This window comes from Morus notabilis, unplaced genomic scaffold (assembly GCF_000414095.1).
Source record: "Morus notabilis unplaced genomic scaffold, ASM41409v2 Scaffold446, whole genome shotgun sequence".
Lineage (NCBI taxonomy): Eukaryota > Viridiplantae > Streptophyta > Magnoliopsida > Rosales > Moraceae > Morus > Morus notabilis.
Window position 1 is genome coordinate 169,807 of NW_010364530.1, and position 26,869 is coordinate 196,675.

A 26,869-nucleotide genomic window follows, 5' to 3' on the forward strand; every position below is an offset into this window, starting at 1 on the left:
GAGGTAATCATAAATTAATAAACAAAATTAATTTTTTGAATTGTGTTAATAGTGTGTGTTGATTTTAATTTTAATTATAATTTTTATATAATTTTTATATAATTTTTACAATAAATAATTTAATAATTATTTATGTACCAATACAATTAATAAATAATATTATATAATATATATATATATATACAATATTATAAATGGGTTCGGGCGGGTGGGCTCGGACAATGAGTACAAATTCAATTTTTTCAGGTGGTCGCGAATGGCCTGTCTAAAATTTCAGCACTATATATATATATATATATATATTTACATACTTCAAAAAAATTGTTTAGACTAAAATATGCCGAAAGGTTTTCTTCGTTTTCCTTCTAATTTCTTCTCCAATATGTCACTCTTATTTTTATTTTTTAAGTATTTTAGTGAAAGAAACTACAGCTACCTGGTATCTTCAGGTAATGACCATTGCAACAAGTATACTATCAAAAAAGGTATCCTTGATTTTTTATTGTTGCAAACGCGTACCATCAAATTTAATTCAGTAGGCAAAATATGCATCTTTTCTTTGTAAACATACCAAAAAGAAAAAGTGAAATACCAAAGATTAGAAAAAAAAAAAAAAAAAAAAAAAAAAAAAAAAAAAACAATGTGTAACTTTATTCTCTCCAATTTTTTAGATTTTTTCCCCTTTTTTGTTCTCTTCCGACGTCATTTTATTTTATTTTATTTTTTGTTCAAATTTCATGTTGACCAAAAACAGGCTTAAATGAAATGTGATAATATACATTTGTAACTTCAAAGAAAAGTGTACACTTTTAGAGTAAAATACAAGATACCAAGGTAAAAACCAAGGCTCAGAGCCAGAAAAAAGAAGGAAAAAAAAAAAAAAAAAAAGGCCGTCTGTATAAACATATAGGGAATTTTTCGCACAAGTAGAGAATCAACAATTTTAATCTTCAGCAAAAGGCTCTACAAACAATCCATAATGTAACAGTAAATTTCTTTTCTACAAATTCTAAAGCCCAGCATTGTCTATAAAATCAAACATTTTACACATCCCCAAAGTTCAAGGGTTTCAAATTTTTTTTTTTTCCTTTCTGACAAAGATTACAACTAAACTGAGGATGAAAAGAGAAATTGTTCTAAATGCAGCCGACTATACCCGGATATACATCCCCTCAAAATCTCCTTATGTACTGTGCTAGATTACAATGGAGTTGTATATGTTAAGTCCCCAGCCTCTTAAAGTAAGGAGGCGACTTTATATGAAAGAAAGGAAAACATGAAACAAGAAAACAAAAAACAAAAAACAAAAAACAAAAAAAAAAGGACAAAAAAAAAAACAAAAAACAAAAAAAAAAGGACAAAAAAAAAAACAAAAAACAAAAAACAAAAAGAAAATAGACCGGAACTCAAGCAGGGAGTAACAATAACAAATAGGATACACATCCAGGAGATGGTCTCTCCTTTCCTTTTTTTCCCCCCACAAGCATCAAAGCAGAAAACGGAGAAGAAAAATCAACCTACAAGCCAACAATTGAATGCCTAGCCAAATCACCTAAAATGTGAGTGCTTCATGATCTCCTTTGAATGCTCTACTTGGTTCTCATCCTTGACATTTCCGACTTTCCACATTAAATTGTCTCTGTTTCCACGAAGACTGCTAGGTACAAGCTAACGAGCCAAGTAGGTGGTCATCAGCAGTTAACTTAGTTATATATTTTAACAGGCTTCTCAAATGTGTGACGGTTCTGCAGAGTTTGAAGCAAAACAGTAATGAGAAATTCAAGGTTTCAGTTTATTTTGCATTTAGAATAGTATAAGGTTCTTTGTTTCTTTGTAGTATAAAATGTATGCACAACCTCACATTTCTGATGCTAGTTTGGGTCATGTTTGCTTATGTTGCGTATTCATCTTTATATTCACTTCCGATTTATATCCCATGGAAAAATGGACAATGGATTCTTCCAATAAGGACTCGAGCATTACCTGATTTACTGCATAAGCCCTCTTAGGTGCATTATCAGAGTGCTCCAACCCGAGGTACTGTTCCCATGCACCATAGACATCTCTTCTCTGTAAAAATATATCAAAGTGAACATGTAGACGCAAATAACGAGCATCTCTTCTAATAACTAAATTCTGTTTTTTTTTTTTTCCTTTAAAAGAAAAAAAAAACAACTATTTAATTGAATTGCGATTAGCTATAGACCTGAAAACGACTGGAAACAATATCGGAGTCCTGCAGGTACTCTGGACGTCCCAGAGATAAGAATGCAAACTTCCACTGCATAACAGAAAAAAAAAAAAAAAAAAAAAAGGGTAGATCAGGGCGGATTAGAGAAAAGGCAACAACAAAATTGAACAATAATCTAGATTCGACTAATAAAGCTTACTACCTTAGCGAACTCATCATCCAGAACCTGCAACTTCTTTTGTATACGCACTTTAACTTCAGCTAAAGTCTCACCTTCACGGATCACCAAGAAGAAGGGTTCTCCGAAATTTTGCACTTGCTGTTCAAATGTAGACAGATACAAATGAACATAAGAATCACACAAGTACGCACGCACCACTATTCACCACCTCCAATTAAAGTGACAAATGAATCGTCAAAACAATCTAATAAAAAACATTAATTAAGATCTTCAAAGTTAGTACCATCTGGTTCTGCGCAGTCTCCTTCGTGAAGTGGTATACATGAATCAAGCGATCATGGGGACCCAGGTTTTTCTCTTCTTCTGGAATCTGAAACTCAAAAGAGGAGAAAACCAGGCTACAAATCAAAGGCGTTAAATAAAAATCAATCAAGCCCCGAAACCAATACAAAATTAGAGATGCCAGTTTGGACAATAAAACCGTTACTACAATCAATTGTTTCAGAAATAATTCAGACCAAAATGACATAGAAAGACAAGCTTCTCAAATATTCTCAAACTCACAAACTTGACCAAAATTTTTTCAGGTACAAGAATAAAACTCCAAAAGAATGAAAGCTAGAAACAAAATGTACGTAGTGCCAACAAAAAAGGAGAGTTGCTCTGTAAATTATTCACGTTGAACAATATCAGAAACAGGGTAGGAAAAAAAAAGAAAAAGATTCTTGCCTCCTCCGCTCGCAAAGTCCAGTACTGATCATTTATATTCTCGATCTTTTCAGTGTGAGGAAAGATCTGCAAAATCACAAAGAAAAATTATGGTAACAAAACATGAGAAAAGTCAAATGTCTGGTTTGCACAACATAATGTAACCTGTGTATATTAAGAATCTAATTTCGGCAATACGGCAGTACCTTGTAGATCTTGTGATAGAAAACTTCAAGCAGTCTGAGTTCTGCATCTGGACGAGACAACTCTACCTGTTTCAGAATTGCCATATACCGATAAGGTTCTATGGACAACCCTGTTCTCATTCTTTGGATTGATTGACTAACACAATAAAAAGAATATCAGTATAGGAAGAACAAGTTACCTTCGTTTTAAGTACATTGATCACATCTCCAACAGTGCTCTGTTTTGGCAATCTGATATTGTGAATCACCACCTAGAGACAACTTAAACAAGATTATTATGAGCTGGAAACACATAATTGATATCAGAAGACCACAGACTTTTTTCGGACCTCATCTTTTGTTGCATGATGAAAAGCAACTTTCAGGTTCTTTAGACCTTGTAATTCTGGAAGGGGGATGTCCAAAACTTCATAGTATAAGATATCAGAGGTCTGTCAAAAAGATCAAAAAATAATATTACAAGCCATAAGTAATAGGAGTAAGCAAATTAAGCTAGAAAAAGCTCGATCACAGATCAGCATACTTGATTGTAATGGACTAGCATATCCGATAAATGTTCTACTCCTCGAAATTTGATAGGTTGGGGCTTCGGTTGCTGAGAATAACAGTTATGAGCAGTGAGCCTGATTTTAGATGGATCATCCAAACCAATTCTGCGAGCGACTCTCTCCACCACTTCATCATAACTATGTATTTTTGATCTAGAAGATGAAAGTGAAGGAGAATATCATTTAGCACCACCAAAATGAATTTTCATATAAATTATACAGAGGAAACTTTCTTCAAACGAGTAACTTACAACTCTAAACAAAAATCGTCCTCCTTTGGTCTCTCCAATGCTCGAAAGTGAACAATCTACAAAGCATCAAATCATGCAAAATAATTATACTCGAGGTTGTACAAAGGATAGGTAACCTGGAATAAAATAAAATAAAAATCCAAAGTAAAGGGAGGTGAAATACCATGCTCAGTCTTTTAATTAATTAACTAATGCAAGAATATATGTATGCTTTAAGTCCCTGGACTACCAATAGTCAACGCAGGATTACTGGACTGATTGTTAAACCTTAAATATTATGGTTCAGCTAATATTTAACCCAGAACAGCATAAATGAGAATTTAATTCTCCTTTGGCAATTTAAAGATCTCTCCTCGTCACCTTGTTTTGATTAATTTTCATCAATAAAGGTTTTGTTTATTATCCAAATAAATAAATAAATGAGAATTTAATTCTCCTTTGGCAAATTAAAGAAAATTCATATCAGAAGGTACCTGTCGATTGTGGACATATTCTAAAAACAAAGGAACATCTGGGTACTTGCATTCTTCTTCAGTTTCAAGTGGAGCAGCTTTCTGGAAGCAAATAATGTCCCCATCTTCAATCTGAAAACAAAATGCACCAAAATGGTGAATTTCTAAGTCAAACTAAACTAGTTAAAGAAATATATAGCATGCAGGATAACATGTGGTACCTGACTCAACCGGAAAGAGGCCCTCTTATCAAGGTGTTCACACATGACACAAGGCTCAAATTTTATTTCCTGAATGTATCATAAGAACATAGATGATATTTTGAGTAAGAATTAGTATTAAAGAATGTAAGAAAAAAGTAGTGACTACAACCAAATAGGAGTAATGACATGCCATATATTTAAGAAAAGGTTGAAATGAAACCGACCTCATAAAGTTCAATTTCTTCATCAGGAGCAAAGCCAGCCCTTTGATTAAGTTTTTCCAAAATTTCTATCGGCTTGGCAGTACCCTTCACAAAAAGCCTGCCAACATATCTGCAACATGAAAGAAATTGAGTCAGAAAGCATGAAAGAAAATGAGAAAATATGCAAAAGGACATGAACGGGTTCTGAGTACCGTAGCTCCTTTTTCTCAGGATCATAAAGCTTAAAAAATAGCAGAATGTCTTCCTTTGTTTTGTCAGGTGGAGCAATAGAATGTAAATCCTGAAGCATGATGAAATCATTAGTTATTTACAGAAGTATGTACTGTGATAAAGAAGCCTCAAACACAAATGAAATGAAAAATACCAGTCCCAACTCTACTTCCAAAAACAATTTTAGCTCCGCATTATGTGTCTTATTTGAGAACTCTCTCAACTGTCCAACCTAAAAAAAGGCATGAAATTGTTATCAGCTTGCATAAGGCCTGTATTTGCACTGTACTACTGCAATTCAAAACACCAGTAAGCATTTATTAAAACGCCAGCGTGGCACAAGGAGAAGCAAACATGAAATTACCGATTGTGTTTCCTCCTGTGGTGTCAAAGGTCTATTAGGGCGGTATGTATGATTTTGCCGTTTTGCCCAAATCCAGAAGCGTTGAAATTGAACAGGTATTCCAAACTCTTTTGCGACCTCTTCCTGTGACCCAAAAAAATACCTGATTAAAACTAGATTCTTCTAGGAAAAAAATGAGGAAGTGGTTGGGAAATTTGTGAGCTGGTTAATTTTAACAACACAAGTTAAGCAAGCAACTACATTACATAGATGCGACTAATTTGTAAATTATTAGAAGGTAGGTCATTGAAAACTAAATACAACTTAAAAATACAATTTAATTTAACAAGACTCACAGAAAAATAAGACAAACAGATAATCAAAAAGGCTTAACGTTTCTCTGGATAAAAAGTTGACTGGATACTTGTGAATGAAGGAGAATCCCAGAAGAACAAACACCTTAAATTAAAATAGAAAGTTAATGCCCAAAACATTCAACTGCATGGATATTTTAAAGTGAAGATACCAACTGTAAAACAAAACCTCCTACAAACTATTTGCAACCGAGAAACCATACAGCTTTAGATGACAAAAGGCACAAAAATTGCGAACGTTATGGGTAAACATAACTTAAATATACAAAGACACTAGCAATGCCATTAGGAGATATAATAGTGTCTAAGAAACAAGAAGTATAAATGGTACCTTGAAAACATTAAAGGGTGTCTGTTTCTGTATGCGGAAACTACGAACTTTGTCATGATCTACAAGGTCAAAATATATATCCTTCCCAATCTGTTCAGCAAGGTCCTCATCTCGTGCAACCTAAATGCATCAGCGAATTTACTCAGCCATCCATAGTGCAAGTCCCAACTAGTATTGCAAAGCAAAAAAACCACGGAATAGCAAAAAGGCAAAACCCAATACCTTTATAATAGTGAAAAGGTGGGCTTGTGCCTTATATCTTTTCTTGTCCTCTTTCAGTTCTTGTTCCTTCTTCAATCTTAACTGAAATGAAATGCATATCAGTTTGACTACATAACATGCTTTGACACACATAAAACTGACAGTCAAAACAAAATCAACTGCAAGTAAATTCATCCAGTTACCCTTAAGTGCTCAGCTATGTCCTTCTCATCAACATTGCAAATTATTTTATCCTTGTCACTTTCCCTTATATACACAAGCATGTATGCATTAGAGTATTTTGTAAATTTAAAGGGAGTATTATTAAAGCCTGGATTGGTCTGCGGCAACTGTTGAAGACAGTGAATAGGACAAAAATTAGTTATATGAATAATTCAACAATAAATATTAAGAATAAGTGTAGTAATGTGGAACAAATCTAAAAAGGTATGTACCTCCTCCTCACCACCATACTGCTCTTCAAGTGCCCTTTTCACATCCTCTTTAGTCACACGTTCATCGTCAAATTTGTACCTAATTTAATAAAAAAGAATACAATTATTCCTATGTATCAAATGTATAACTTGCTCTCAAGTTTCAAGAATGAGTTTCTGTTTGTCTTCATGTTAATTTTGCGAGTGCAAATTCATAAAAATGGACATAGGATAATCAATATCACAGATGCATACCACTGTTCAGAGAGGGTCGGCCTGATAAAAGCATAATAATGTCCACCATGGACCCCACCGCTATGAACCAAAACACTGCAAAAGGAATGTTGTAAGAATATATGGAAAATCCAAAAATATACAGTACAAAGCCACAGCAGACGAATCTTTAAAGGTTAAACCAGTAGATGCAAAATCCTATGTGAGTAGAAGTCTTTTATTTCTTGATTTCTTCCACTAGGGTCCAGCAATGCCATGACGCAAAATGGGAAAAATAAGATTTTTTAGGCTCTCTAACTATTGACTATTCTCCCACAAACTCCACAACTACCCACACGTGCAAATAAGCCCAAGGTTAGAACAAAAAAACTGCAAGGTACATGACAAGTTCCGAGACTTGCGCAAGTGTATAAAGTTCAATATGCAATACACGGAAATATATACCAAGGAAAGTGATGAAAGAACTAAATGAACACCAGAAAATTCTCAGCACACGTCATGTAAGGTTTGACATACCTATGAAGCGTATAAAGGTTGCGGACACTTCTATCTGCTTCAGGTGATAAATATTTTCCATTCTCCCTGTCAAGATCAAGCTGAAGAGGAAACTCATAGCGATCGTTTATCTGCAAGGGGAAAAAATATAAATAGCACAAAATCGAAGCTTTAACAAAAGAGACATCATTCATCTGATAATATACAACTGTTAATAAGTTAGCAGTTCCAACTACAAAGAGAAAATGCATGTCAGTTAATGCTCACCATACCAATAATACAACCAAAAAAAATAATCAAACAAAAAGTTGCAATCCCGACCCTATTCAGTTTAGATCAAAATGTTCATAAGAAAACTGAACAAGAAAAAAAATATCATATTTGACAATTGAGTCGTGAATTTTTTACCCAAATAAGTTACATAAATGAAACATTCAAAATATACCAAATGCTAGCATTAATTTCCCTCCAAATCTTCAGCCATTAAATTGTAAAATACAGAAGTCAATGTATTAACAAGATGTTCTCATAAAATAAGGAAAAAAAGGACCAAACACATTGCATAAGAATTTGGTTCAATAATTCAATTATTAGAAAAAATGGCGTTCAGCCAAAGTTATTTAAAAACCAACAAAATAAGCAGGATGTTAGAAGCCAAATGAAAGCATACAACAGAGGAGATATGGCTCATTCTATGACTCAACCTGAGGAAGGATAAGAGACCAACCACAAAGCAAAGGGGCATAAATTTACTAATAGAAGGATAAGCACAGGTACATGTGAGCCATATACATAGAGCGGAAAGAAGGAACCTCAAAACAAAGGAATCTCGTCACACTCAAAGTTCAAAAAAAGCATCATATCATCAAGACAGACAAAAGAATTAAAAAAAGATACAGAAAATGGCAAGCTGCCAAACAACAAACCTTGACCATTGTGTCCCGCATAAAATCATATTCAAACCGCTTTAACTGAAGTTGAAGGACTGGTGGGAAGTCAATAAACAAAACACCCTTCTTAGCATCCTGAAATTGAAAAAGAAAAATAAATAATTTGGGAGAATTCAACGTTTATTTATAATCATTAAAATATTTTCTTGTAACTGACAAGAAAATATATGTGTCAGAATACTGGCTTTGGCAAGGTTTCTAAATTATGTGAAAAGCAGCATCACATGAGATGAAATGAAAATGCTGAAAGCAACTCAAGCTCCATTAGGATATAGATTGGGCTGCCTTTCAGATTTAAACATATCAAACCAAGCACCATTTCCGCGAAGGATTAAGAGCATAACAGCCAAGCAGGAATAAACTTCAGAGTCCAATTCAGTATTGAGGATAATTTGGTTATAAAGCATAAAGAAATTTAATTCAGAATTTAATAAAAGATTAAACATCCTGTTCTCAGTCAGGCCGATATTGAAACTAACCTGCAAACCATGTTCTTCGGCATGGTACTTGTTATCACCTTCAAGACGTTCAACTTCCACATACTTGTCAAAAGAGGCATAAACATCCCGACAGCCTTTAACATCAAGTTGGAGGTCTGCCAAGTAATATATAAACTGTAACATGCACTAATACCAATAGTCAATCTCAACCTCTTTAATAAGTGAAACTTGCGCCAATAGAAGAATACCATAAAATGATTCCTTTCTTGTAGATTTGTAGTCCACATTGATGCATTCAATGTAATTCATGTGATGTCCCTCAAATAACTGTTGTATCGTCCCCTCCACAACAGTTCCCTGCACCAGCAGTAAAACAATCACATTAAAACAGTAATTAGAACAAGATACACACTATAAGTCCAAGATGGAAAACCTCCTTTACCTTCATCTTGTCTTCAAGCTTTTCAGACAGCACTCTATTAAGTTCTTGGACATCATGTTGCATAAAAGAATCATATGTATCCCAACCAAAAGACTTGGTTAACTCTTTGGTTGCAACACTGCTATCATTGTATTGAAGTTTATAGAACAAACTCTGTAGCGCCAATGGAATACTTCCTGAAGGCATGTCATTTTCAGTCGTAGGCATATGATACACAGCCTGATAAATAAAACCCAAAATCAGCATATCCATATGAACTAAAAACATAGAGATTCTTATTGTGAGTTTCAGAAGAAAAATGGAAACACCTGCTAACCTTTCTGAAGTAAGGAATATGGTACAGTGTCTGGAGCAGAGAATTCATGTAACAGGTAGCTCCCTGATTCTTGAGCCCAACATAACCAGTTTCCTTCTTTGAGTCATAGGACCAGTAATCAAGAACCTTACGGACAGCTACTTCAGCTTCAACCACACAAGTGTCATTCAATAGATACCCCCTAGTGGGATCATACAGTTCACTTAGAGGCATGAACGATGTGAAACCCCAGTCACTTTCTCTTGCATTAAACTGGTGCTGTGTGTCTACCAAATCACATAACAGGTAAAAACCACAAGTCAAAACGCGTTTATTAAAAATTATAATGGGTAATAAATAATTGGCAACGAGGGCCACTTCTCTATCACATGATGAACTTTGTAACTAAAACATACTCAACTCGAGTAATCACAAATCAGTATAAGCTGGATCAAAAAATTCAAATTCAAATTTCTGTGAACAAGGAATCTTACGCAAGTTGTGCAAAAAAAGAGAAACGAGGAGTCACATTTATTTTTAACAAATTTACCTCATGCATCTCACCATTTTCTGTCAGCATGAAATAGAAAACAACCAGGATAAGCAAAAGGGTAAAGAAAGTAAGTTCCAGTTTAGGGAATTACGTGCAAATTGAAACGGATTGAAAAAAGAGCGACTTTATGAGAATCGCCGATATACAAGCGCATAAATACACTTGGAAAATCCAGCAATAAATGACTAAAGAACAAAAAGACGAAACTCTTAACATGATAACTGATAAGGTAGCGAACAAAGGAAGAATATACCCTTTCTAATTGAGTACTTGTTATGAATCTGATGAACCACACCCAAGCTGAACTGCGCATATCTACTCCATCCATATGGCAAATTCCCAGAATCCGCCACATCCAAATACATTGACAAGTAGTCCACGTTATTGCCCTTGGGAAAGATTAGAATTCGCCTGAATGGAACCGCCCAAGGCAAGTCAAAAATCCGATCACCAAAGGATACAAGTCAGGGCAAGTAAAAAAACATGCGACTCATTTCCTATGATCTTATCTATCACGGATGAAACTAAAAAAGTACCACTTGTAACCGCCAACAACGAAAACGTCGGAATAGTGCTTCTTCGTGTTCAGCCTAGAAAAGTTCTCAATTGTCCAAGTGAATTTCATTGTCGGAGGATCCTCCACTTGCTGATTCTCCACCGTTTGATTCTCCACCGTACTAGCGGGCTCCACTTGAGCTGCCACCATCAAATCAGAAACAATTCGGTTCACAGAAACAACAACATCAAAACCCTAACATCGAACCGATCGCCGATAAAACTCTATGTTGCTGCAAAATTAAACTCGTAGAAAAACCAAGACTTTGCAGATCAATTGGGCAACATTGCGAACTTCAAAACCTCGCTAAGTTCGAAAAATTCACTGAATTTTCATTTCCAAAATAGTGAAAAGAAATTCAAAAAAAAAGTATAGAAATGAACCTTCCATTGGCTGAGGACCCTCGACCAAATCCGAATGCGGCACGAGCATCTCCTCATCCTCTTGTTGCTGCAATCAAATACGCAAATCAGAGCTCTGATCGAGCAAAACCTAATCCAATCCATCCAAGCAAAATCAAAAACCCTAGAAATCCAACACTCTAAGCGAGAGAACTACTCTAAATTTCTCGCCCAATTCAGAAGCCTGCGACGAATCGAAAACCCCTAGGAGCGATCAACAAATCGCCAAAAAACGAAACCGGAAAAACTCGAACCAAACACACAAATTAACAACACAAAAGTTGCTCAGAGCTTAAAAAATTGAGACGCAAAGGATGAAGAAGAAGTATCGGTATGTACATCCAACGGCGGAGGAGTCATCATAGTCATTGATGGAGAGATTAGGTTCCTCCGATCGACGAATCCGAGACGCGAAGACGATGAATATTTGAAGGAGAGAGAAACAAGAGAGAGAAAGAAGAGAGAAGCCAAAGTGAGGCTTTGCAAGAAAAAGGAGGTAACAGCAACACTCCCGAAGGGGGAAAAGAAAAAAAAAAACTGGCTCCGAAAAAAGCGTCTGAGATTTTACTTCTCGGGTTCGGAGGAGAGAGAGAGGAGAGAAAGAGAGGAGAGAGAGAGAGAGAGCAGAGAGAGTGAAAGGGAGGGGTAGTTTCGGGAATTGGGAAAAGTTTGGGGGCAAAACGGGAAGGATATAAAGTGAGGGTGTGGTGAAGTTTCTCTCCGATGCGATATCGGGTGGGCATGGACCATTTAGAAAGTGCCACGTTGAGGAAATAGGGTGGGCTGAATATGCAGAGCGGATGACGTGGCGGGGTAGGAATGCAGGTCACGTGCGTTTTGATTAGGGGAGTCTTTGTTCAATTTCAAAATTTGAGTTTTTAATTAGAATTAAGATGTAATTTTATACGAAAATTTTTTATGAGTGATTTTTTATAAAAATTTTTTACATTAAAAATTTAAATTAATAAAATAAATGAAATTTAATCCGGAGTTGTTACTGCCTTAAAATTTTATGGGTGGCTTTTTTTGTAATTGTATAAACTAATTTAAATTTCGATTCATTTCACTAATTTTAATTTAAAATTTAAGTTTTATTATAATAAAAAAATTTTAAAAATAATCATATTTAATTTTTTATTATAATAAAAAATTCTTATATAAAATTACATATTCACTCAAATTAAAAATTTAAATTAATCTTTAATATTGTTTTTTTTTAGCGTACGACGACTTTTTTTGTTTTTTGTTTTTTTAGTCGTTTAGTTATTTCGGAAGTAGTCGGTCGGTGGTATTGGGAATGGGCCATGAGTTGGACTTCAGACATACTGGACCGTTGGTGGGCTTAGCCACGAGGTACGGACAGCACTCCATCTAAATCGTTATGTTCTCTCTCTTTTCTTGTAAAAGGGTAATTTTAAAATTGCCCATGATGTTCATTTTTATTTCTATTCTTTAATATAAGTTCATGTATTTCTACTTTTTAGATTAGAATTAGTCAATAATAAATTTTTTTAAAATAAATATTTTTAATAAATCAAGTACTTAAAAAAATAAAATTTGTAAATGACATTTTTTTAAAAATGATTGAAGTAACTAGCACATTTATTAATAAACATTTATTTAACCTATATAAATAAATTATTTACAAGGAGCATTTATCAATGAATAAAGTATTTACACCTATTTATCAGTAATATATTTATTTATTTTAAGTGTTTTAAAAAATATGTTACTTGCTTAAAAATTTCAAAAATATGAGTTCTACCACAATTACTATTTTTTATCATAATCCTTTTTTATTTTGAAACATTTAGACATATGCAGTATAGTCTTAGTAATCATGTTGAAACACGAAAAAATAAATTAAAATATTTTAGAAATAACAAAAATTAAAATTATTAACATAATCATCACTAGATTATGTATCAGAAAATGTGATATTCATTATAACAATTAAAACGTAATAATGTTATTTTAGAAAACTATAATATTTCAATTCCATTCTTATAAGTAAAATAGGTACTTTTTTTTTTTTTTAAACATTATTTACTAGATGAGTCCTTGAGGGAACCGTCAACATTGGTCCCTCAAACTTTTTTCTTTCTTTTTTCTTTTATTATTATTTTTATTATATAATATATTTTTGAAGGAGCTGCACAAACATTTAGTAGCAAATAAGTACACATTTTAGTCCCTTGTTTTAAGCAGATAATGGAACCAAGTTACGGATAGAGCATCATGTTTTTGTCCGCTAAAGGGAGTACAAAAGATTAGTCATAATATAGTCTTAGGAATCAAATTAAACTCATTATAAGCTCCTTAACTTTCTCAAATAAATGGTTGCCTGCATGTGGTCACACTCATACTCAAGTATATCCTTTATTGAAGTTGGTCCAATATAACGGAACTACAAAAATTTCAAGAGACAATAAAGCTAAAGTAAAGCTCATTGGAACCATATATGTTGCCATAAATATTTATTGGAATGGTCTTAGTATCACCACAGGATTTGGTTAGTACTCTTTCGACTTTTAGTTGGCATAAGGAAAGATTTTGCTTAGTATTATATATATATATATATATAGTCCTCGGATATCTTAAAGGCTGTTCTGCTGTCCCTTTTTTGAGTCAAAAACTCAAAAAAAGCAACTCGAGTTACAACTTTATTTAAGTTCATGTTCTTTTAAGTTTGAACTTGAGTTTGAACTCGAGTTCAAGTTTTCCCTTCAACTCAAGTTCAGAAACTCGAACTCAAATTAATGAACAGTATTTTTTCTATTCTTAAAAATACTATAACTTTTTCGTTTTAATTCTGATTGAGATGCTTTTTTTTTCTATGCGTTGACAACGAAAAGATGAATAATACCCCACCCATATACCCTATTAAAATTTTCCATCAGCATTGAGTTTTTATTAAAATACTATTTAAATACAAATTCAAGTTTTGATTTACTCAAACACAAACTCAAAAAGATTCTTATCTCAAACCATAACTCAAATATACACAACCAAACACAAACTTAAGTTACAACTTCAACTCAAGTTATAGCTCAAATTCAACTCAAAATCTACACTCAAGTCACCTAACTCAAAAAGGACAAAAAAACAGCCCCTGAATATTTGTTAAATGTTTGGCACATTTTGTTGGGATATATTACTAGCACTAATTGCATATGATATATATCTCTCTCTAATTGGATTCTTGAATCCCATTGGAAAGAAAGGAGCTTTAAGACGCAACATTAAAGAAGTTTTATTTTCGGAAGTGATTAATCAAGAGAACTATAATCTGATGAACAAACACTTGCAAGGGAAATTAGTGTAGTCATCTGAGAAAAACGCCCAACACACAATACTATAGAGTTCATGCTATACAATTACTAAATATCATTATTATACTCTTAAAACGGTCTTGGTATTCGCACAAATCATTATTATGAAAAGATTTGAGTCTAATTTATACTTAATTAAAAGTGATATGAGTTAAATATATATAATTAGACTAATTTATAAGTGGTATTGAATTAAATTTACACGTCTCCAAGAGACACACGGGTACACAACAAGTCAGCATGAAAACTGTTCGGATATATATTAGCAGTTTTGTTACGCACGCGTAATGGTGATTTGTTATTTTAGCGTCTGTTTACTTTAGCCTTGCATTTGGAGATTGCTATTAGATTGTTAAAGATGAGTAATTAGCACCGATAGTTTCAAACTTTTTTAGATTGGTTGTTTTTTTTTTTTTTTTTTTTTTTTTTTGACAATATAGAAGCTGTTAATAAACAAAAAGTGTTTAATAAATAACAATTTCTATAAAAGGAGATTCTTTCAAAATAAATTAGCTCATCTGTATTAAGAGCATAAATAGCTAATTAGTAGATAACTTAATTAGTTTTTCTAAACACATGACATAACTAATTAGATCCTGAAAACATAGATAATAAACTTGATGCATTTAAAAATTACACTCTAAACTCATCACAAAAGGACGAAAAATCTTCGTAGTTTAATTGGATGATTGTTAATGCATTATTAGATTTTAATAAATGGAGATTTAGACCAATAGAATCCAATTATATCCTTGAAAATGATGCAATCATCACAAAATTTTTTCTTACCGACGTGAAATTGCAGCAATGTAAAAACATATAATGCCCTTGTTTGTTTCACTAGTTTAGTTCAATTCAACTCATTTTGAACAGTGAGCACAGTTTGAACTGGTGTCTGGTAAGCATGCAGTTTGAATTATATTCTCAGTTTGAACTGAGTTAGCCTCCATTTGGTTCGCTAGTTTGAACTTTATGATTTGAATAGAAAAATTCAAACTGTGTGGTTTAAATTGTAATTTGAATTGACGTTTGGATGCGTAGATAAAGTTTTAATTTGAACAGGGAATAAAATTTGAACTTGTGTTTGGTTGGTGTGAAAAGCAGAGAGAGTGGGCACTTTTCACTGTTCAAAATTAGTTTGAACGGTTGAACTTAAGGGGGGAGCTAAACTTTAAGTTAGGCCGTTTAATTCAGTTCAAACGAAAAATATAATTCAAACTGCATGCTTACCAAACGTCAGTTCAAACTGTGTTCATTGTTCAAACTAAGTTGAACTGAACTAAACTAATGAAACATATGGGAACGCTCAACTTAGAGTTTAGCTCCTCCTCAAGTTTAACCCTTCAAACCATTTTTAAACAGTAAAAAATGTCCATTCTCTCTACTTTTCATACCTACCAAATACAAATTCAAATTGTATTTCCCGTTCAAATTAAAACTTTAACTACACATCTAAACGACGATTCAAACTACAATTTAAATCACATAGTTTGAATTTTTCTATTCAAATCAAAGAGTTCAAATCAATAAAATTCAAATTCGCGAATCAAACAGGGCAAAGTTGATTCAATGACTTTTAGTCTTGTAACTAGCACTGGCACTATTAGTCTCAAACTTTTAGTGGATAACAACTTGATTCTGGTTCTTTTAATTTTTTGACAAAATGACTCTAAAATTGTTATGATATATATATTTGCAATTGAAGGTTTTCCCTCAAATTCATTTAGGTTTTCAACAGAATACATCACGTATGTAGTTTATATAGGAGGTTTTTAAATAAATATCATACTTATCAAACTATATATATAAAGACATGTTAATTAATTGTTTGAACTGTTTTAATTTAGCAAAATAATAATAATAATAATAGCTTGTACTGTGTGCCGTGGATCTGGGAGTTTGGTGTTCGGGGACGGCGGCACGGCGCGGATATGGTGGGGTTTGGACGGGGGTACTCTGCAGATCATTTTCTTTTTTTTGAGTTTTATGATTTGTTTTAATGTTTCTTTAATTATATTCTTCAAATGTTTGAAATATTTTGTCTGAACTATTTAAGGGTTTTTTTTTTCGTCTCTCGTCTTTTTCCTTAAAAATAGGTGAACGAAAAATTGAATTATTTTTTAAATCTAAAGGATATCTTTTTAAATTTTTTAAAATAGAGGAATAAATTTTTTAAAAATTAAATTATAGAGTATATTTATATATAACTAACTACCCTGTAAATTGTATTGTATAGTATGAAAAGGAATTAGTAGACAGAAAATTCTCAACTCCTACAGTCCTACACACAACATGATGTATTATAATTGCTATATTCAATGTATTCAACATATGACAAATGTGTGCCAATTGTTATACACATGATGGTTAGTTGGAGGTGGTCCTCAAATTTGATTTTTATTTTATTTCCTTGTGCATGTGGAATTGGAAACTTCTACGTGCATGTTCGCCACGTACAAGCCCCCTCTTCTCAACATATCAACCATGCAACTCCCACGCGGAACCCCTTTCACTTCCACCTGGTATTCTTCAAACTCTCACACACACACACATCTATATATATATATATATATATATATATATACACATATATATACACACATATATCATCCCAATGTACGATAGATATATATCATTGTTGACTTATAACTTGACTGCAGGTTACCCAGGAGAAGTACTTAGCATAGGACGTTATTGTTGTCAAATATGGATGGCAGTGATCAGAGCAAGATGATGGTGATGAAGAAGAGGAAGCCGATGAGAGTGATGGTGGCAATGGACGAGAGCGACTTCAGCTTCCACGCCCTAAAGTGGGCCCTGGACCACGTGTTCGTGACGCCGGAGCCGGCGGCGGAGAAGACGGAGGAGGCGAGTCCGGAGGAGGTTGACATGGTGGTGCTGGTCCATGTTCAGGAGCCTTTTGTGCACTATGGCTTCCCCGCCGGACCAGGTGGAACCGGTTTGTACAGTGCGCGCCTAGGAGGACGTATCATCTTTTTCATTCACATGCATGTCCAAATTATATTCAATTTCAATATATATGGCATAATTCATACCGGCCCTATGATCTTTTAATGTGTGCAACTGAAAAATTTTACAAATTTTCTAGTATAGTAGGCTATAATATTATGCAATCTATAATATGTTAGATATCTGGTCTTTACGAGAGCCTCCTTGTAGGTGGGTTGAATCCTGTTAAAATCACAAGGTTAAAATACTATGCAGATAGTATGCACTGATACAGATGTAACGACTTTAAATAAAAAATTTTAGTAGTTCATTTTTTAGTCTCAATCAGAGAAATCTCATATATAAAGTGGCGGATATAGCTAATGGAAAAGTTACTTTATATATGATTCTAAACGTTAGATTCTTTATTCTTTCTTTTAGTACCTTTTCCATTAGCTATATCCGCCACTTAGCCTGATCAATCCAATAAAGCTATTGGGTGCGTGAATTGAGATTAATTGTATGAAATTTAGGTTGCTAAAAATTGCAATTAGTGACATATTTATTTGAAATAGGAGCATGCATCTCTTTAGAGAGATTTATTAATTTATTTATTTATTTTGGTTTTGGTTAGCAGCCGTTTATGCGACAACTACGGTGGTGGAATCAGTGAGGAAAGCCCAGGAAGAGAATTCTGCAGCTTTACTGTCTCGTGCATTACAGATGTGTAAAGAGAAGCCGGTAACTTAATATCCATATACTCATGATACATGTACATATATATATATATATATAGCAGTACTTAATTTATATAGTGCTCATCACGCATCTACCTATATCTGTGTATATTTTGGTAATAACCATAATTTATATAGGACGCATTGATCACGTCAATGGAGTACTATTATGATATGTATCAATAATATATGATATCGCAGAATATCAAAGCAGAAACACTAATGCTGGAGGGAGATCCAAAGGACAGGATTTGTCAGGCTACGGAGCAAATGCATGTGGATCTCCTCGTGGTGGGTAGCCGTGGCCTTGGAACCATCAAGAGGTAATATTTCATAGTATATTTTCTATTCCATCATTATATATATGTATCTATGTATATATATATATATATATATTCTTTATTAACTTGACCTGTACTACTTAGCAACTGAAATTCAGTCATATATAATTAGGCAATACCAGCATCTATCACTAAGATCAGTTTTCGTGTTTTTCAATCCATCACAAAAATAACACTTAAGAAAAACAAAAGTTAATAGATGGCTTGTGTTAATTTCACTCTCAAATGCACTTTTTTAAAGTCTTATGTGTCTCATCCCACATGGAAAGAGAGTGGAAAGAGGGTGTGATGTGGTTTATATACATCGAATGACCTAATTAACTTATTAACTTTTTAGGTTAAGTCAGGCTCCTAAGTATGTTTGGTCAATTTTACATGTGGTGTTTTCTCAACAAGTGGTATCAAGTTGATGATTTGTATGGGTTAAGTGGTAACACTTAGTTGTAGTTCGAACGTTGCTTCAATAGTGGAGAGTTGGTGTTCCTGCAGTTGGTGTTATTGTAAGTGTGGATGGTTGAACATTGATGGACTCGCATAGTTTCAACTCTTTTTTGCCAAAATTGGCTCCCATTTGGACTAAAAAATTTGGTTCGAGAGGGAGCTCAGTGAACATGTATATGAGGGGGAAGTTGTTGAGAAAAGTGCACGTGTGTTGTCCCACATAAAAAGTGGATGGATGAGAATGTGAAATTGTTTATATACATTGAAAGATTGAAAGATTTAAGATCTAATAGGTTAACTTTGGGTCAAATTATGCTCTTAAATTCTATTAGGTCATACTACTCCTGACATTTTTTTTGATCGATTAGTAAGTCACTCTTAAAACTTTTTAATTTTGTTTTTTAAATTATCCCGGAATATGATTATCGGATCACATCATGTGAAGGGTGTTTTTTCTAAAATTTTAAATGAAATTTTAAATGATAATGGGAGCGCGTCATGTCAAGGGAGTCATGTCAAGGGAGTTTCTTTATAGATCTTAACACGATTCCTTTACAATTAGGGATAATTTAACACAAGGACAAATGGATAATTGTGAAATTTAATTTAAAGGATAAAAGTGTCAAAAACCCTAATTTCTTATTAAAAAAAATCTTAACAGTGATAGTGACCAGAGTCACACATACTAGTATACTAGTGCTCTTTCCGTGGGAGTTATGCCCCCCACCACAAACTTGTAATGTACTTGTCAATCGTCAAAATCAGCCAGACTTGATTAATCATTTGAGTTATATATATATATATATATTTAAGATTAATCATTTGAGGTGATGTTACTGGCGGAGCAGAGCATTTCTTGGAAGTGTGAGCGACTACTGTACACACCACGCAAAATGTCCAGTCCTAATTGTGAAGCCGCCGAAGGAAACTGCCAAATAGTGCCGTGCTGTCTTTGTGTGGAGCATCAAATAATGGCTTTCCAGCAAACGTTACTTTTGCAATATCACTAGTCGATTACTCATGCTATGCCAGAAGTACAAATATTTTGTTCTTTTTTTTTTTTGTGTGAATTTGTAAACGTATTATATTGTTGCAATACTTTCGGTGTGCGTGTTTGTAATAATAAATTTAAAAAAAAAAAGGTTTAGCTGCCGTGATTTGGAAACTTGATAGTGGTAAACGACCAAAAGAAGCAACAGGGCAAATGTAAAGTCGATACTGATGAATAACCGAGAGAAGTAACAATGACCACTCCAAAGGGAGCAGGGCAGGGGCAAAAATGAAAAAAAAAAAAAAAAAAAAAAAAAAAAAAAAAAAAAAAAAAAAGAAAGGATAAAAGATAAAGAAGAAAAGGTAAAGCAGGCCTCAAATCTTTGTCTTATTAGGATTAGCATTATGGAAAGCATAAAAGGGGAGGGGAAAAGAAAAGAGCAGCCTAATATGCTTTTGAAGAAGATCCTAGAGCTATCAACTCTGTGGAATGTAAACAGAAGAAAGTTCTTTTCTACTTATGTGCTCTTGGCCTGTGGAGAACGCATATTTATAAGAGATAACTTTTATGGTAGGGACTATTTGTTTGTTTGTTTTTTTTCTTCTTTTCTTTCTCTTATGGGATGTCATGAGCCGTTTGGAAGGGAGATTCGAGTCATAATTCGAATTATGATTCGTGACTCGTTATAATATTTTTTCTCATAAAAAATATACGTAAAACGGTTCTAAATTCATGAACTAAATATCCTCTTAGTTCTTTTTATTATTTTTATCAGTAAGTATTGTTGTTTAAGCTATTATGTTATATTTTTGAAGGTATGATTTATAAATAAAACAATTTTATGCCGCAGTCGTAAATTTTTAATATGAACAGATTTTAATATGAACACTCATAGATCTCTGTTGAAAAAGTATGAAAAAGTAATGTAAATTTAACTGTTGATTCCTAATAGCAAGGAAAGAGAACAGTTCCTATCAGCAAGGAAAGAGAACAACTTCAGGAGAAAGAAAGTAATGAGAAAACATAGGAACCAAAGCGGTACAAAAACAACAGGCAATTAAATTCAACTAAATTTGCCGGTTTATGTATAGTCTCAAAACAACTTTACAAAGCCATTTGTGCTTTTTCTTCAAAAGTATCGTTAGTATACGACATTGAGTATTGTTTTCACTACTGTGTTCCCTCTTTTCCCCTCTGCCAAACGATATTCAGAACTAAGAATCAGAAACTGCATAGTAACCACATGTTAAAACTTCATTTTCAGACAGACACAGAGAAACAGGCTAAACTGAAAAGTGCATCCCAGTTCCACAACTACTTATCATCCCTGCAGAGATGAGCAAATAATTCCCATAATTAGGACAAGAATGAGAAATTTTTATTTCAGTATATGGCAATAAATAACTTTAAAAGACAGACCTGTTGACTCATAAGGATTTCCACTGCCACGTTCAAATCCCCCTCTGCAGCTGCTAGTGCAACTTCTACTTGTGTCTGAAATTATTTTGAAGGTGTTTGTATTAAAAACTTCCGGAGATCACGATGCGAGTATATATTCAATGGGAAATATTGTTTAGACTCCAAATATTTGTTTGTAGAAAACGTGGCAACATGTTCTATTACTGACTTTACACATCCTTCAGCTATACAGAAGATGATATTAGGAAATGAAGAAACCAAAGCGTTTGACATGCAATAAGCAACAAGAAGAAAACATCAAATGAAAATTTTCACAATAACATTAATATAAAACTACAGGACTTGACTTTTTACCCTTTCAAATCCCATTGATACAAGTTTCTGGATTTGTTCATCGGAAGCAACCGAACCCTGTATGTACCCAGATGGATGAGCAAAGATCTATAAACATAGGCCAGATTAACCTGAGAGAATCATACTCTTTGGCCTAGAAAATAAACCTGATGACGAGCTGGGATAGCGGAAGTTACTGTTGCTGCGTTTTCTGCTGCTCGTCTAGAAAAAGTCAAAAAACGAGATACCACTGTCAGTGATAAGTGTACAAACTACTGCTTTTGTACAACTACTCAATCAAGTTCTTAATATGAAGAAAAATCGAGGATGATTAACGTAGGAACCCATGACCCTCGACTTCTGAAAAGTAAAATCTCAAAAGTGATAATGTACCAATTAGCAAGCTTAGCTATTATTCTTTCAGCGACAAAAGGGTTAGCTATAATTCATCTAGATAGCCAAACCATAAAATTGTTATTGTAATAATACCTCTCGTCTGATAACTGCTGTCCTGTGCCAATTGTCGCAGTGTCTGATGAACGCTGTGGGCTACTATCATCCAAAAGTCTAGCCTGTAAGTTTGATTCTGAATTATCAGCTGTGGCTGTTTGAGTTCGACCAGAACCAAGTGCCCTTCCTGTTCCAGGAAACCTCGGGTCTACTGTTGGCTGTATAATACAACACAGATTTCATTAAGTTCAAAAGACTAATCAACTTCGGGCAAGCAATTTTAAACTACAAGATTTAAGGATGATATTGACGAAAACAATTACAGAAATAAAGAAATGGTAGTTTACTTCAATCAAAGAGAGAAAATAACTTTTGACTATCCTGTGTCTATTGCATATTTTTACACCACCATCTATAAGAATTTCTGATTTTATGAACATCTGTTTGCTTTAATTCAAAAGACTCCATGATTTTGTTTTTTCAAATTAATAAAAAATTCGTATACATATTTAAAAGTTATGATTAGATATTACAACAAATATAATGTTCAATATAGGAAGTAAGTCTTTTAGTTTGTAGAAGTTAATTAAATTTTCATAAAGTTAGATTGTATCACTTTTCACTAGATATAACACAGATATTAAATAAACTAGTCGGCTAGACATGAATTCTCAGTTTGTAAAGAATGTACTGAAAAAAATGTAAACGGTCATGAGATTAGATGCCTTAAAGAATGTAATTGATAGTTGATACCTGAGCAGATGTCTCTCTCTGTGGCATCCATGAAGACAAATTCCTCAATACATTTCCAGACAACAATCCACTGAGGAAAATTAAATCAAGTTACACATCTTTATCTGACAGGGGGGTCAACTTGGACTGTGCAAAGCAGAACTCACCTGGATGTTGTACTTTGGCTTGAATGTGTTGGAATATAGCCCGAAGGGTTACCACCAGTGCACAAAATAAATTTGGGCCGCCTGACACAAGGTGCCTGGAGTGGACATACAATTAAAAATTATACTCTCAATTTTGTAGAAGCCCCATAGAAGATTAAGCATAAACGGAAATATCGGCATTTGGTCCATAAAACGCAGGCAAATATGATGTTACGGTTACACTAATTTCCCTGCCTACTGTGTAGACTATCGTCATCAAGAGGGACCACTGAATACACTTACAAGCCAAGATGAAGCCTCAATGGCAGAATAAAAGGATGCTCCAGGCATAAGCAAGTTGAATAAGCCATAAGTATCTGCATTGTAAAGATAACATATAACATTTCCCATTTACTTCCTCAAAAAATATGGCAGAATAAGAGAGAAGAACTGTCACAAGGAAAGGAAACTGACAGGCAAAGCCAGACAATATGCCACATAGGTGTCCCAGTAACGAAACATTTGTCATAAGGAGCTGAAACACAATCAACAAGATCCACGCATACCTAAAATGTGAAATTCAGCAAGATACATTGCATTTTAGAGAAATCAAATTAAAGATTTTCCATATACGAGGTAACCAGGCATCACTTATGGATTCAGTGCATGTTCCTTCACTTACAATTTGGCAGGCACATTAAATAGTCCAAAGACACTGCAAAATGGGACAAAAACATAGTTAGTATAACCCAACACAGAAACCTTACGACGAAAGGACTGCTAAGGGAAAGAGATTCCTTAACACATGCAAATTTGCACGTGCATAAGTTCAGAGAACATATAGCGTTCTTTATAAAGACTAGATTTCAAATGATTATTAACAAAACCCACCTTCTAGATTGGACACCACTGAGACTTGTTTCTATAACAATCATAGAAAATAATATTCCCGAGAATCCTATTGCACACTCTTTCATGAAATATTCAGATGAATGGAAAGGGTTATATGCAACCAACAGTGCAATTAGAAGATGTAAAAGAGCATTGCTGGTGGCCAACAAAATTATCAAGTACAACAATCGTACAGATCCCATGATCCTCTCCAGCTCAGAACCCAAAGGAACCAATGCCATCATGTTGAAGAGAACATGAAGCAGTGAACCATGAAACAGAATGGAGGTATAAATCCTGTAGACTGCAAGACACAATGAAAAATGAAAACAAAACATGAAATTCAAGGTAAAGATAAAGTTTACGTTACTTAAAGACATTCTCCTAATAAAACAATTAGACAATTGAGCAAGAGGGTCATTGGCAAAGCTTTCAAGAATAAAAAAGTGAGCTGATTTTTCATACACAATAATGCCAAGGACCTCAACATTTATCCCAACTTTTTAATACCAACCGACATGACAAATGGGTCGACATCCTTCTATTGGTACATTTTTTTTAATAAGTTTCTACGTGAGTTAGTACTGAAAAGTCCACAAATCATATCACATGCCACATCAGTTAGTATTAAAAAGTCGAAATAATAATTGAAAATGGGATCCCGAGCATTAGTCTTTTTACATAACAACTAAACAAAACAAACAAATTTACATTTACATGATAACAAAAGGGCCATCAAGAAAAATTCATTCTGGGTATTTTGCTTAGCATAATAACTTTTCATTTTTTTTTCTTCTTTAAACTAACTACAAGTTAGTTGGTACCTTACCTTGGAAATGTGAAACAACCGCAGAAGGCAAAAAGCAGACTTGAAAGAAAGAGTCATATCCAACCAAGAGGCAGACCAAGTAAATAATCCCACAAACCACCACAATAGCTGAAGTAAGGAACGGAATGTTTTCCCACCACTGCCCCAACCTCGTCTGCAATCCTGCCTATATACCAAAATCCCATAACATAACCAACACTGACAAAATTTCAACAAAACCCCAAACACTAGAAATTTTGGCTTTTTTATCCAAAATTTTTATTCTTTTTGGTTCAAAAATAGAAACTTCAAGCGCTCTCAAGTCCAAAAACCGAGAGTTTGGTGAAATTAATTTCTCCATTTTCGTGGTAACCAAACGGAGAATCAAGGAAGAAACCGAAGCTAGGGTTCTTCATGGATCTGTTATTGACGATAGAGATCGAGAATTGAAATCAAGAAAGAGTTGGATCAGAGAGAGAGAGCTTACCTCAGAAACAATGTTGGGTCTCATTTTCGGATTCTGTTGTGCGTAATTTTGTTTTGTTTTGTTTGAAATTTGTTTTGGTTTTGGAATGAAGTTGGAAGTGCCAAGTACCAACCGCTATATTCTCGAGCTCTCCGACATCCAAAACGAGATTCCAAGTCGAATATACGAGACTTCTTTGACTGGATTTAACAGAAAAATATTGAAAAATAATTGGTGAGCTTGGGTGAAAATTTAAGACGTGTATTTGAAGGGTATTTGTCTTGGACACTCTGCAAAATAACATAAGTTCTAGGGTTTTCTTCTGAAAATTTAGTAAATTATTTTTAAAATTTTTAATTTTAATAAATTATTTTAAAATTTGTAAATTTATTATAATGTACCTCATTTAATTAAATTTTCTCAAAATTTTTATTAGATTTAAAAATTAAAAATTGAGATATTAAAATACTTGTGTTATATTTGAATTAGAATGTTAAATTTTTTGACTGAACGTGTTTTTTTACACTAATTAACAATCGTTGTTAAAATGTGGCATATTACAACAACTTTACAAGTTGAAGGGGTAACTTATTAAAATTTAAAGTTTAGGCGGCAATTTGCTAAACCACGACAAGTTTAAGAGGCAAATGTGCTAAAATCCTAAGCTTTAGGCTTGAATTGACATATGTCAGGAGATATAAACTATTGCAGAGAATATTACAGTTAAAGATATTTAAAAATCGTAAAATCCATAAAAATCACAAATATATACATGAAAAACCATAAAACTCTCATAAAATTTAAAAATATTGAATCAAATACACAAAATTAGAAGCATAATTTTGCTCAATACACAAAACTTAAATGATGTTAGTGTGGTATATTTTGTAAGAGTTTTAATACTCATGATAAAAGTCAATCCAACCTTAACAGTGTGTTTGGTATGAATGAAAAGTTGAAGGAAATAAAATGTTAGAGGGATTTTGGGATGAAAATTGGGAAGTTAGCTTGTTTGGTAGAAAGGAAATTGTGAATAAAAAGAAAATTGAAGGAAAATTTTTATTGGTGGATCCCACCATATTCAATCCCTCCAAAAGTGGGTGAATTTTAGGAAGAAAAATATGGATAACTACACAAATGAAGTCAAATTACTAAATTATCCTCATATTTCATCCAAAATTGTCCTCATTTGGACAAAAAAGTAATTACACCAATAATAATTTTTCCATCCCTTTAGTTTCACTTCTAATATCAAACAAGGGAAGGTAGATTCACTTTCTTTCTTCCCTGTCATACCAAACAAGTCAAGAGAAAATCAAAATCTTTTCTATCATTCTAATTTTCTATGTATTATAGTTTTCCTTTCCCTCCTATTTTCTTTCATTCTTACTAAATAGAGTGTAAAGGCTATGACATATTGCCTAAATATCTCATTTAGGTTTCTTTTTCTCATTTAGATTGACCAAATGACTTTTGCGGCCAATTTTTGGACAGTTGAGTAACTCTTGGTCCACTATCAATGACTTCTCTATGTTGGCTAAAATGGCTCCTACATATTTTAGGGAAATTTTTAAAAATGCCATTAATAAATTGACGTCATTTTATTTTAG

At 33.5% G+C, this 26,869-nt stretch overlaps 3 protein-coding genes across 3 annotated transcripts; 1 reads left to right on the forward strand and 2 right to left on the reverse strand.

The window, feature by feature from the left end:
- Positions 1–1,338: 1,338 nt before the first annotated feature.
- LOC21395640 (ubiquitin carboxyl-terminal hydrolase 12) lies at positions 1,339–11,778 on the reverse strand. The gene is made up of 32 exons (XM_024171247.1): positions 11,563–11,778; positions 11,206–11,272; positions 10,803–10,962; positions 10,520–10,677; positions 9,735–10,000; positions 9,419–9,637; positions 9,225–9,333; positions 9,016–9,131; positions 8,513–8,611; positions 7,608–7,717; positions 7,113–7,187; positions 6,879–6,957; positions 6,627–6,773; positions 6,445–6,525; positions 6,223–6,342; positions 5,539–5,661; positions 5,329–5,406; positions 5,156–5,244; positions 4,965–5,073; positions 4,759–4,827; positions 4,559–4,669; positions 4,086–4,141; positions 3,810–3,987; positions 3,616–3,717; positions 3,466–3,537; positions 3,287–3,352; positions 3,102–3,167; positions 2,656–2,742; positions 2,394–2,510; positions 2,207–2,281; positions 1,984–2,070; positions 1,339–1,745 (listed from the first exon to the last, which is right to left on the reverse strand). Exons 1-32 carry the CDS (start codon positions 11,590–11,592, stop codon positions 1,704–1,706), a joined length of 3,363 nt encoding a protein of 1,120 aa, XP_024027015.1. The 5' UTR covers positions 11,593–11,778; the 3' UTR covers positions 1,339–1,703.
- Positions 11,779–17,261: 5,483 nt separating this feature from the next.
- LOC21395641 (universal stress protein A-like protein) lies at positions 17,262–19,962 on the forward strand. Its single transcript, XM_010106773.1, has 4 exons — positions 17,262–17,514; positions 18,142–18,245; positions 18,443–18,564; positions 19,872–19,962. Exons 1-4 carry the CDS (start codon positions 17,262–17,264, stop codon positions 19,960–19,962), a joined length of 570 nt encoding a protein of 189 aa, XP_010105075.1.
- A 1,091-nt stretch (positions 19,963–21,053) lies between these two features.
- LOC21395642 (rhomboid-like protein 15) lies at positions 21,054–25,524 on the reverse strand. The gene is made up of 13 exons (XM_024171239.1): positions 25,281–25,524; positions 24,815–24,980; positions 23,986–24,289; positions 23,777–23,809; positions 23,569–23,660; positions 23,398–23,471; positions 23,116–23,210; positions 22,970–23,039; positions 22,256–22,434; positions 21,934–21,988; positions 21,788–21,844; positions 21,434–21,508; positions 21,054–21,341 (listed from the first exon to the last, which is right to left on the reverse strand). Exons 1-13 carry the CDS (start codon positions 25,302–25,304, stop codon positions 21,336–21,338), a joined length of 1,230 nt encoding a protein of 409 aa, XP_024027007.1. The 5' UTR covers positions 25,305–25,524; the 3' UTR covers positions 21,054–21,335.
- Between the last annotated feature and the right edge of the window lie 1,345 nt (positions 25,525–26,869).